Source organism: Danio rerio, chromosome 10 (genome assembly GCF_049306965.1).
Source record: "Danio rerio strain Tuebingen ecotype United States chromosome 10, GRCz12tu, whole genome shotgun sequence".
Taxonomy (NCBI): Eukaryota; Metazoa; Chordata; class Actinopteri; order Cypriniformes; family Danionidae; genus Danio; species Danio rerio.
Genome location: NC_133185.1, coordinates 36,735,725 through 36,749,174, shown reverse-complemented (window position 1 = coordinate 36,749,174; position 13,450 = coordinate 36,735,725). Strand labels below are relative to the sequence as shown.

The window sequence follows — 13,450 nt, the reverse complement described above, 5'->3', positions numbered from 1 at the left end:
TTTCCCCCCACTACCACGCCCATGGCCATGACCAAACGATTAAATGTTGTGGTGGTGAGACTATTCAACAAAGACCAAAATAATCCATTTATCAGCATGACATAAGCCAGTGGCTTTCAAACTTTTGTTATCAAGTACCACCTCAGAAAAAAATGGTCTCTCCAAGTACCACCAAAATGAGCAGTATTGAAATACAGTAGCGTATAGCCCCAGTAAAGCAGCTACAACTCTGCACAGTTAAAAAAACGTGGCAGATTACCTCAGAAATATAGGCAATATGTCATATGTGGCATATTATATACATAATTTTTGATAAATTTTGAAATGTGTGTAGCATGTACATGACATATTTCATTCCTCTGCGTACCACTAGAAGGAAGCCTGCGTACCACTAGTGGTACACGTACCACAGTTTGAGAACCACGGACATAAGCAATTGATAATGTAGGAAACAGCAGACATAACCATTTGCAAGAATGTACAAAAGCATTTGCAACTTGTTCGAGGAAACAACAAACTGCTTTTCTTATGTGCACAAGTGACACATTGATGTGAAGATTGAGCAGGGAGTTTTGAGAATTTCAATTCTGATTTGAGAAATGGACTAAAGCGTGGCTAATAACTGATAAATGACACATATTACAATTCTCCTTTATTATTTTTTCCTCAATATAAATAGAAATTTAATTTAAATATAAATTCTATTAAATTTAATGTCTACAAAACATTATTTAGCACAGTAAGGATAATATATAGTTAGACTGGAAAGACTCGCCAAGGGAAGCAGCCATTTTACAAACACTGTCTGAAAGACTTCAGCAGTTTTTACATCAGATCCCCAGCTGATGCTTTCTGCAGTCTGACGTAGGAGAGATTCGTGCAGACGAGTGATGCTGTGCTGTACAGTAGAAGAGCAGAAGAGAGCCTCTGGTATTTAATATTTCATGTTTTGGTGTTTTCGCAGCGCTTCAGCATGGAGGGTCTCTCCAACATCCTGCAGACAGGCATCAGACAGACCTTCGGGAGCTCAGGCACAGAAAAACAGGTGGGGAGGAACTTTTCACTCCATCTTCTGGACTAAACATGAACATGTATGCAGAAGAAAATCTGATTTTTTTGAGGCGCTAATTGTGTGTGATGATTACTTGCAGTACTTGAACACAGTCATCCCGTATGAGAAAAAGGGGACTCCTCCATCTGTGGATGACTTGCAAATGCTCACAAAAAGTAAGTGAACCGAACTGCTCTAATGGTATTACTATTGATCTCGGTCGAAGTGAAATCACCATCATATTTCATATTTTGCAAGACAAACTTCTGTTAAAGCGACTGCACCTAAATGTTAATGTATTTATTATTTGCAATCAAATAACACCAAAGAAAATAAAATGTTTATCGATCTCATCTGTCATTTAACTGATTTTTTTTTCAGTTCTTTATGCCATGAAAGAAGACAGCGAGAAGGTCCCAACCCTCCTGACTGACTATATATTAAAAGGTAAATCTGACATGCTCATTTTCCCAGAATTAAAATATATTATTTAATTCATTTTCCTTCGGCTTAGTCCCTTTATTCATCTGGGGTCGCCACAGTGGAATGAACCGCCAACTTATCCAGCATATGTTTTACACAGTAGATGTCCTTCCAGCTGTTACCCAGTACTGGGAAACATCCATACACACACATACACTACAGACAATTTAGTTCATTCAATTCACCTATATCAAACCAGTGACCTTCTTGCTGTGGGACGACAGTCCTAACCACAGAGCCACTGTGTCGCCACAATCCGCTTGTTAAGTGTGACGTCACGCAGGGCGGCTTCCGGGTCCAAGCGCTCGATTCAGCTGAATGGGGAGACTCATGAAATGGTAATAATAAACATTTACAAAACGATTTAATTCTTTCAAAAATCACAATCACAATATATATATATGTCCATGCCTAATATCCGATGGCCAGAAAGTGATTCATTTTTTTATAAATTGTAAAAATTTTGGTATTTGTTCTGCAGCAAGCCCAGAGATTGTTGCGTACACTATGACTTTATGTAAAATGAACTTTAATGTGTGATAAGAATAAAAAGTGATCATAATCGAATGATTTCTCAACTCAAATGAATGGCGGCTTGGACCCGGAAACAGTATTACATATGTCACCACTTAATAAGCGCATAGAATTTTAGCATTTTCTATTGATTTGTGATGTATCATGTATTTTTAAATGAATAAATATAATGTTAAGATATTTTAGAGAAGCTAACTTTGGTTGTTATATAGGCCAAAAGATTTAAAAACTGGAAATTGTTCTTTTAGGATGATAACATACATTTCTAAACCAGTGTTGTTTCATTTTTATTATCTGTGAATTAGCTTTAGCTTTCTGTTTTCATTTTATTTTTGAAGTTGCACCAAATAGTGCCGTTTGTTTAAATTAGCAATTTTATTTTTTTACATATTTAAATGTTTCATGGCTTAAGTTTAAGTTATTTCAATGCATCATGTCAAATTGCAGCTAGTTGAAATAAAATAAATGTAAGTTTATAATTCAATTTAAATGAAATCTTTTATGTTCTCCCTGTGTTGGCGTGGCGTGCTCCGGCTTTCCTCACAGTCCAAAAACATGTGCTATAGGTGAATTGAATAAACTAATTTGGCTGTAGTTTATGAGTGTGTGTGTGTGTGTGTGTGTGTGTGTGTGTGTGTGTGTGTGTGTGTGTGTGTGTGTGTGTGTGTGTGTGTGTGTGTGTGTGTGTGTTTCTCACTGCTGGATTGCGGCTGGAAGGGCATCCACTGTATAAAAAATATGCTGTTGCCGGTTCATTCTTCTGTGGCGAAATAGAGACTAAGCCGAAGGAAAATGATTGAATGAAATATTTCATGGTTCATATTCAAGACCTGAAGAGATTTATTTTATTTTGTTTTTAATTATGTTTTTATCGTTTTTAATTTTAGTTGATTTTAGCAAATTTATTGTTTTGAACACTTTTCTGTTTTCTGTTAAATTTGCTTATATTCTTTACATCATTTTGCTTTTAGTTTTAGTTATTTTACTGCATGACTTTTTTTGACAATTAGTTAAAATAAAACATACTTATAATTAGCTTTATTTTGTTTTGTTTTTTATATCCACAGTTTCAAGTGACCAAAATGTAATATATGGTTTTCTAAAAAGTCTAAAGTAGCCTGTCATTTTTCTGAAAATGCCAACATGCACAGCTGAATCCACAGCTTTTCAAAGTTTTGTTCGTTTGATAGCATGCGCAGTTACTCGACATGGCACATGCACACTTTTAAAGATTCATTGATGTCCATTGCAGTGTCTGTGCTTCTCTTTCAATATGTTGTATGAAAATAATAGGTAACACTTTCTTTTACAACCCGCAAAGTACCGCGTAAGTACAGTGAAATTACAGTGTACTTTTCTGTACGTACTGTGTAAGTATAATGAACGTATGTGTAGGTATAAGGGAACAAACCGTAATGTTTGGGTAATAAGGGGGTAACAACCAGATGTTCATCACGAAAATTACAGCGTAAGTACAGTGAAATAACGGTGTACTTTTCTGTACGTATAGTGTAAGTATAAATAACGTTTACGTAGGTATAAGGGAACAAACTGTAAAGCTTGGGTAATAAGGGGGTAACAACCAGATATTCAGCATGAAAAGTACCGCGTAAGTACAGTGAAATAACGTTGTACTTATCTTTAAATTGCAAAAGAACAAACCATAATGTTTGCATAATAGGGGAGTAACAATTAGATATTCATCACGCAAAGAAGTATATTAAGTTTACAATGTACTTTTCTTCAAGTATTGTATACATATAAAGAATTATGCAAGGATGGCGACAACCTATTGCTATCTGCAAATGTACTGTACATGCACCTGCGTGAGTACATTAGTACTCTTATTCAGTGCTTGGGTTTTATATGGGGTGTTTAATGAATAAAAGATTTACAGCCTGTGAAATTATGAACCCTTATTGTATACTGTATGTATTTTAAATCTGCAATTCAATATAAAATATATTTTCATACACTACTTACCTTATGTTTACTCGTCAATCTCACCAAAGCCATCAATATCTCCATAAGTCACTATCAACAAATAACTTTGCATGACATAGGCCTAAAGTCAGGGTTCAATGTAGATTAAAACAGGCTCACATCTTTACTGCTGTTGCACAGGGGGGCTAACTGTTGCATTTCAGTAAATGTATAGCTGATGCTTTATAGAAAAATGTAGCAATTTGGTCTTCAATCAATAAAAACTGTTGCTGTAGTTTACTCTGTTCTTAGTGTTCACGTATACACTAGTGTGTTAAAGTTCACCTTCTTCCCTCTTTGTTCCCTGTAGTTAAAGGGTAAATACAGTATTTGTTCCCTCCTTGTTCCCTGTACTTACAGGGTAAATACCACATTTGAGGGTTGTAAATTAAAGTGAAGCATTGTTCCTCTCTTGTTACCCCCTTGTTCCCTGTACTTACAGGGTAAATACCACATTTGAGGGTTGTAAATTAAAGTGAAGCATTGTTCCTCTCTTGTTACCCCCTTGTTCCCTGTACTTACAGGGTAAATACCACATTTGAGGGTTGTAAATTAAAGTGAAGCATTGTTCCTCTCTTGTTACCCCCTTGTTCCCTGTACTTACAGGGTAAATACCACATTTGAGGGTTGTAAATTAAAGTGAAGCATTGTTCCTCCCTTGTTACCTGTTAAAGGGTAAATACAACATTTGTTCCCCCCTTGTTCCCTTTAGTTTACAATGTAAAATCTTGAAGGCAGTAAAATAAATATACAAACACACAATATATTTCTTTTTTACTTCGTAACCTTTATTTTAATAAATAAGCATTTTAAAACACTTCATATTAATCAAACATTGTCTTGTCTATCATTGCCTATACTCATTCATTTTCTCTTCGGCTTTGTCCTTTTGTTAATCTGGGGTCGCCACAGTGGAATGAACCACCATCTTATCCAGCATATGTTTTACGCAGTGGATGCCCTTCCAGCTGCAACCCATCTCTGGGAAACATCCATACACACCCATTCACACGCATTCACTACGAACAATTTAGTCTACCCAATTCACCTGTACCGTATGTCTTTGGACTGTGAGGGAAACCGGAGCACCCGGAGGAAACCCACGCGAACGCAGGGAGAACTCCACGCAGAAACGCCAACTGACCCAGCCGAGGCTCGAACCAGCAACCTTCTTGATGTGAGGAAACAGCACTACCTACTGTGCCACTGTGTTGCCACCCAGCTGCAACCCATCACTGGGAAACATCCATACACACTCATTCACACACATACACTACGGACAATTTTAGCTTACCCAATGTCACCACATATTTTTGGACTTGTGGGAGCACCCGGAGGAAACCCACGCTAACATGGGGAGAACATGCAAACTCCACACAGAAATGCCAACTGACCCAGCCGAGGCTCGAACCAGTGACCTTCTTGCTGTGAGGCGATTGTGCTAGCCACTGCGCCTGCCTATACTCAAACAGCAAAATAACACATTATTTCCTTCCCCCTTTTTTTTCTGGCATCTCTTGCTTGGCTTCCTCTTCTGCTCTTCTCAGCTTCCACTGAGGACTCTGATGGTGAGTGGCTGATGAAATCCCATGGGTCTTGCTGCTCTGCATTTATATAAAATATATGAACAGACATAAAGGCTTTTAGTAAGCTATAGACATGTTTATTTTGCTGTTTAATGTGTGTGTGGTGGTTGTCCAACAATTTCACATACTAAATATTTACAGATACCATATAGAAACTATACATTACTATCAAACAAAAGTACTATCATCAGATCATATGGGAGATTGTGATCATTTATAGTGATCATAATTAAAGTGCAAAGGGGAAAGGCTTAAATATATGTGCAGGCATTACAGACTTAGAAGTAAAGATTATTTGCAGTTCAGTGTACATATTTAAATTCTGTGTTACTCATTAAATGGTAAGTAAATGTAACGTTTGGGTGAACTACCCCTAAGGTTAGTTTTTGATTAAGTACATGTCTTAACCCATCATTAGTCCTAAATAAAGTGAAAGATATCATAATATGGTTGATGTACTGTTATGGTCCCTTTTTACATTTCAGCGCAGTGAATGAGAAAGTACAACACAATTTTTTTACAATCTTCTTTGCTCAAATTAAATGAAAACTTTATGATGGTGTTGTCTTGACAATTAGAAAAAGAAAAAAAATTGCGTGAAACTGATAAGAACAGAAAATAACATCTAATTTACTCTAATTTACTCATGTCCATAGACACTGTTTGAAACACCTCGCACACGTAATCATATTATATAATACATACGTAAATACAAACAAATGTTATTTTTTTAAAAATATCATATAAAAAACTCAAGGATTTTAGATGCTGATGATCGTTAAACGCGTCATAACAGTATTGTGGAAAGGGTGTATTGTTAAAAATAGGTACAAACATCAGATAGAAACAAAAACCTAAACAAACACTTCTTTGTACATAACGTCATAAAAATACTTGTTTTATTTACCTCGCGCTGCCGTCCTTGTACTGCCGTGAACAGGAAATTCTGGGAATGGAGGACGGAGAGTTGAATCGATTCGTCTTCAACAAACCGATCAGTGTGACATCAAAACATCGCGAGAACAACAGACAGCTCCGTGTGCATTTGAATCCATCTCGCGATATTGTATCACTTCAGGTACGCGCCTACTGATTCGTTGATTCAAACGAGTTGTGAATCAAGAAGCCTCTAAAGATCCGAATCAAACTGCAGCAGCACGCCACGAGGTTTTGCTCAGACCTTTGGTACGTTTGGAATTGCTCCGTCTCGTCACCATGTAACACATGTGAGTAAATCGTTGTTAGTAAATAACGCGACTGTTACGATTAGAAATTGTGCATTAACCTGATTATATTTATTTTGTTTCATTTGTTTTTGCGTAAAATGAACGCTAGTTCATGGCCGAATCTAAACGGCCAGCAGCGAATATTTACCAATGTTTACTGTCGTTTACTTTGCACATCTTAGAGATGTTGCCAAAGTTCCTCTGGATTTAGTTTTTTCATGTCATTCCAGACAGACTGGATAATGATCCGGTCAGATCTTTGTGGCTGCTGTCATACTCACTGTGCAGACTATTTTCTCCCTGTATACGTTAATTACAGCAAAGTAAATGACAAAAATAATTTTGGAAATGTAAATAGATATATCAAACTGGCATGCTACAGAAAATATCAAACCCCCCCCCCCCCCCCCCACCCCCAGTGCACAGTAGCCTACTATTTAAGCCTTTTCCCCTCTGCGCTTTAATTATTATCACTATAAATGATCACAATCTCCCATATGATCTGATGATAGTACTTTTGTTTGATAGTAATGTATAGTTTCTATATGGTATCTGTAAATATTTAGTATGTGAAATTGTTGGACAACCACTACACACACATTAAACAGCAAAATAAACATGTCTACAGCTTACTAAAAGCCTTTATGTCTGTTCATATATTTTATATAAATGCAGAGCAGCAAGACCCATGGGATTTCATCAGCCACTCACCATCAGAGTCCTCAGTGGAAGCTGAGAAGAGCAGAAGAGGAAGCCAAGCAAGAGATGCCAGAAAAAAAAGGGGGAAGGAAATAATGTGTTATTTTGCTGTTTGAGTATAGGCAGGCGCAGTGGCTAGCACAATCGCCTCACAGCAAGAAGGTCACTGGTTCGAGCCTCGGCTGGGTCAGTTGGCATTTCTGTGTGGAGTTTGCATGTTCTCCCCATGTTAGCGTGGGTTTCCTCCGGGTGCTCCCACAAGTCCAAAAATATGTGGTGACATTGGGTAAGCTAAAATTGTCCGTAGTGTATGTGTGTGAATGAGTGTGTATGGATGTTTCCCAGTGATGGGTTGCAGCTGGGTGGCAACACAGTGGCACAGTAGGTAGTGCTGTTTCCTCACATCAAGAAGGTTGCTGGTTCGAGCCTCGGCTGGGTCAGTTGGCGTTTCTGCGTGGAGTTCTCCCTGCGTTCGCGTGGGTTTCCTCCGGGTGCTCCGGTTTCCCTCACAGTCCAAAGACATACGGTACAGGTGAATTGGGTAGACTAAATTGTTCGTAGTGAATGCGTGTGAATGGGTGTGTATGGATGTTTCCCAGAGATGGGTTGCAGCTGGAAGGGCATCCACTGCGTAAAACATATGCTGGATAAGATGGTGGTTCATTCCACTGTGGCGACCCCAGATTAACAAAAGGACAAAGCCGAAGAGAAAATGAATGAGTATAGGCAATGATAGACAAGACAATGTTTGATTAATATGAAGTGTTTTAAAATGCTTATTTATTAAAATAAAGGTTACGAAGTAAAAAAGAAATATATTGTGTGTTTGTATATTTATTTTACTGCCTTCAAGATTTTACATTGTAAACTAAAGGGAACAAGGGGGGAACAAATGTTGTATTTACCCTTTAATTACAGGTAACAAGGGAGGAACAATGCTTCACTCTAATTTACAACCCTCAAATGTGGTATTTACCCTGTAAGTACAGGGAACAAGGGGGTAACAAGAGAGGAACAATGCTTCACTTTAATTTACAACCCTCAAATGTGGTATTTACCCTGTAAGTACAGGGAACAAGGAGGGAACAAGAGAGGAACAATGCTTCACTTTAATTTACAACCCTCAAATGTGGTATTTACCCTGTAAGTACAGGGAACAAGGGAGGAACAGTGCTTAACTTTAATTTACAACCCTCAAATGTGGTATTTACCCTGTAAGTACAGGGAGCAAGGGAGGAACAGTGCTTCACTTTAATTTACAACCCTCAAATGTGGTATTTACCCTGTAAGTACAGGGAACAAGGGGGTAACAAGAGAGGAACAATGCTTCACTTTAATTTACAACCCTCAAATGTGGTATTTACCCTGTAAGTACAGGGAACAAGGAGGGAACAAATACTGTATTTACCCTTTAACTACAGGGAACAAAGAGGGAAGAAGGTGAACTTTAACACACTAGTGTATACGTGAACACTAAGAACAGAGTAAACTACAGCAACAGTTTTTATTGATTGAAGACCAAATTGCTACATTTTTCTATAAAGCATCAGCTATACATTTACTGAAATGCAACAGTTAGCCCCCCTGTGCAACAGCAGTAAAGATGTGAGCCTGTTTTAATCTACATTGAACCCTGACTTTAGGCCTATGTCATGCAAAGTTATTTGTTGATAGTGACTTATGGAGATATTGATGGCTTTGGTGAGATTGACGAGTAAACATAAGGTAAGTAGTGTATGAAAATATATTTTATATTGAATTGCAGATTTAAAATACATACAGTATACAATAAGGGTTCATAATTTCACAGGCTGTAAATCTTTTATTCATTAAACACCCCATATAAAACCCAAGCACTGAATAAGAGTACTAATGTACTCACGCAGGTGCATGTACAGTACATTTGCAGATAGCAATAGGTTGTCGCCATCCTTGCATAATTCTTCATATGTATACAATACTTGAAGAAAAGTACATCGTAAACGTAATATACTTACGCGGTTCTTTGCGTGATAAATATCTAATTGTTACTCCCCTATTATGCAAACATTATGGTTTGTTCTTTTGCAATTTAAAGAAAAGTACAACATTATTTCACTGTACTTCCGCGGTACTTTTCATGCTGAATATCTGGTTGTTACCCCCTTATTACCCAAGCTTTACAGTTTGTTCCCTTATACCTACTTAAACGTTATTTATACTTACACTATACGTACAGAAAAGTACACCGTTATTTCACTGTACTTACGCTGTAATTTTCGTGATGAACATCTGGTTGTTACCCCCTTATTACCCAAGCATTACGGTTTGTTCCCTTATACCTACACATACGTTCATTATACTTACACAGTACGTACAGAAAAGTACACTGTAATTTCACTGTACTTACGCGGTACTTTGCGGGTTGTAAAAGAAAGCGTTACCAAATAATATAACATAAAAATGTCTTGGACTCGTTTTCAAATAGAAATATACTTTATATATTTAGTTATTTGTCGATTCCACTCACCATTGCACTTGGACATCTTCACTTGTTTGTTGATTGTCTCCATTTCAACTATGAAACAGCGGCTCAATGTTGTCACCTTGTGGACAAAATAAATAGTACAAAAACACGTGCATGCGTGTTTTATTAAAAATAATGCACATAACCTAGCCCATGACTACAACCAAATATGCTGTGAGCTTTAGTTAACTACAGTAACCCAAGTTTAATATACAGCAGTGAAATTTGAATTGAAACCTTTGTCCTAACCAAAACATGTATTGAGCAATTATTACTATTAATTATTAATACCAATAACGTTCAGTCTCAGTATTTTAATGAGTTCTAAAAAAATGATACTGGCAATATTTCTGATCCATTTCAAATGTTGCAGTACAGTGTATAAACGTATGCAGCAGACATATGCTTATATTTAATAATTCAACAAAATGAACATGCACATATCGTGGGAACTGTGAAATACTAATTTATTGTTTATTGCTCACATTTTTAGAGAGCTTTTTTAGAATATTCACACTGTCGGCACCAATAGCCTAGTGGTTACTTAGTGGGTCAACACAATGGCACTGAGGTGCTTGTGGTGACCTGAGTTTAATCCCCAGCTTGAGGTCCTTTGCTGATCCTTCCCTTATCTCTGCTCTCCACACTTTCCTGTCTGTACATCTCCACTATCCTATCAGTAAAGGTGAAAACCCCTTAAAAATAATTATAAAAAAATGAATAAATAAATTGAATATTCACACTGTAATTGCAGTAACAGCCTCAAATGCTTGGAGACTTGTTAACAATGCACCAGTTTAAACCAGGGGTGTAAAACAAACAAATAAAAAGGTCATATTAAATTATAAATAGGAATTTCTATTAAAGGCATTCTGTCCAACTTTTCCCAATAATTCCTCCTCGCCTCTCAGTTAGAAAGGTGGACCAAATCAAAGATTACCATAGGCCAACTTTGGCCTGCGGGCCCTAGTTTGGGCATCTCTGGTTTAAACATGAACATTTTCACATGGTAATCTGACTGAAGATCCTGATTTATTGATCAGCAATTATGTCACTATATTTATAGGGCTATTGTACTTTTAACACTGCAAAGTTCCAATTAGTTAACTCAAATTGAAAACTACAAAAGCTTTTTAATTACTCGGTGATGTTAATTCCTACAATAACTCCTAATAACGTGTTAGAAATCTAAGCTTTAATCTGATTACAAATTGTAATTAATTTACTACATAAATTAATGTTTTGAAAATAATATTAGCTGTAATAATTAGACTTTTTCTCACAGTTAACTTGAATTAACTAACATTTATTCATAGATATATACACTAGATATTGCATGGGGACCCTGAGCATACATCAATAGCGCCCCCGATTTGTACAGTGCTCCAAGGACACATGTCATTTAACTGCACTAGTCAAGACAGTGTTACTACATGAAGATGCTGGACTTTAGCGCTGTGTACAGGTGTAGTAACAAAGCAAACAAAGAAAACAAAGCACAAAAGCAGAACATTTCATAGGTCAGATTTAGTTTTTTTAGGTTTTTGTATGTTATGAACTTTTGTGCTAAACAGGTAACGTTATTGACGTTAAATCCAATAGACAACAACAGGGTAGGCGACATCTAATGTGTATATCTATGACATTTACTAATGAGATTTTATTGTAACATGTTAACTATTGTTCTTATAATACGTTTGCAATTTAATTTGGTTGAAACATTTGTTTATTATGAACATGTATAACACTGAAAAAAATGATTCAAGGATGATTCCTTGGATTTACTAACTTTTTTTAAGTTAAGGGGATGTAAACTATTTATTTGGGCTGATTTTAAACAAACAAATTAAGTTTAATTTCAATACAAATAAGTTTAAATTCAGTTTAAATTCAACACAAATAAATTGTTTGTAACAACTTTGCAGACAGCATTTTTTCAGTGAATAAAGCAATATACATACATTTGTTAAAATAACCTTTTTGGCATAGGTCAATACCGTGGTGATAATACCGTATATTAGGGCTGCTCGATTATGGGGAAAATCATAATCACGATTATTTTGGTCATAATTGCAATCACGATTATTCAAAACGGTTATCAGTTGAAGTCAGAATTATTCGCCCTTCTGTGAATTTATTTTTATATATGAATATTTCCCAAATAAAGTTTAACAGAGGAATTTCTTTTACATTATTTCCTATAAATTTTTTTTCTTCTGGAGAAAGTCTTATTTGTTTTATTTTGGCTAGAATAAAAGCAGGATTCAATTTTTTTAAACCTATTTTAATAGCTTGATATTATTAGCCCCCTTAAGCAATATTTTTGATTGTCTGCAGAAGAAACTACTGTTATATAATGACTTGCCTATTTGCCCTAGTTAAGCATTTGAATGTCACTTTAAGCTGAATACTAGTGGCCTATCTTAAAAATATCTAGTCTAAAAGCGAGGCTAAGCGCAGCGCGCACACACACAACAGCACACTCTTTTGCGCTTTTAAAAATATGAATGATGCGCATTCCGTGCTGCAGACGTTACATTACACTGAACTGAGCTTTGCAGAGCAACAAATGTGTACAACTGGAAAGGGGGCGGTATATGATGGAATAATCGTTTATCTCGATTAACGCAACCCTAGTAGCAAAGAATTCTGGCCCAGATTTGGCAAAAAGCTGGCACATCAGGCATTCATCCGGCACTGGCATACAGCATGTGGGCCAAACATGGCCCAGGTTTGGCAGTGGTGGCACCGTTTTTAAGGCGGCACACAAGATTTGGGCCAGATGAAAAACGTAGTATTTGGCCCAGATTTAAAAATTTGATAAGTGGGCCATGTGAGTTTGGCCAGTCTTGACCCACATTTAAAATACACTAAAATCACTTTTGAGTAAAGAAAAAAAATTCTACCAATCAGGTCACTTTGAGAAAAAGCGTGCCTATAGTGTACCTAAAGCGCCTCACTCCATGGGTTTATCAATTTCATTGCAATCGTGACACACCAACCTACCTGGCCCAGTTCAGGCCCAGTTATGAGTTATTAACTTGGCTGAGACTTGGCCCAGATATGGTCTGTGTTTGGCCCTTGTCTGGAAGCCAGATTTGGTCCAGTCATGTACCGTAATTCACTGCGGCATGTGGGCCAAGCAAAACCTGATTGTGTGGGCCAGAGCTGGGCCAGAGAAATTTTGCTATGTGGGAATTCAATTCAGCTTTATTTGTATAGCGCTTTTATAATGTAGATTGTGTCAAAGCAGGTTCACATAAATGGTCATAGTAACTGGAACAGTGTAGTTCAGTTTTTAGTGTTTAAGTTCAGTTCAGTTTAGCTCAGTTCAGTGTGGTTCAAAATCATTACTGAGAGTTCAAACACTGAATAGCAAATT

The 13,450-nt window shown here is 36.8% G+C and overlaps 1 protein-coding gene across 2 annotated transcripts in view; it reads left to right on the top strand.

The window, feature by feature from the left end:
• fez1 (fasciculation and elongation protein zeta 1 (zygin I)) overlaps nt 1–13,450 on the top strand; it is a 44,292-nt gene that overhangs the window by 29,664 nt on the left and 1,178 nt on the right. For both annotated transcript variants that reach the window (XM_009305397.3, NM_213396.1), the window contains exons 7-9: nt 965–1,045; nt 1,152–1,227; nt 1,433–1,498. In XM_009305397.3, the coding sequence (XP_009303672.1) occupies nt 965–1,045; nt 1,152–1,227; nt 1,433–1,498 (223 nt within the window). The remainder of the gene's footprint in view (nt 1–964; nt 1,046–1,151; nt 1,228–1,432; nt 1,499–13,450) is intronic.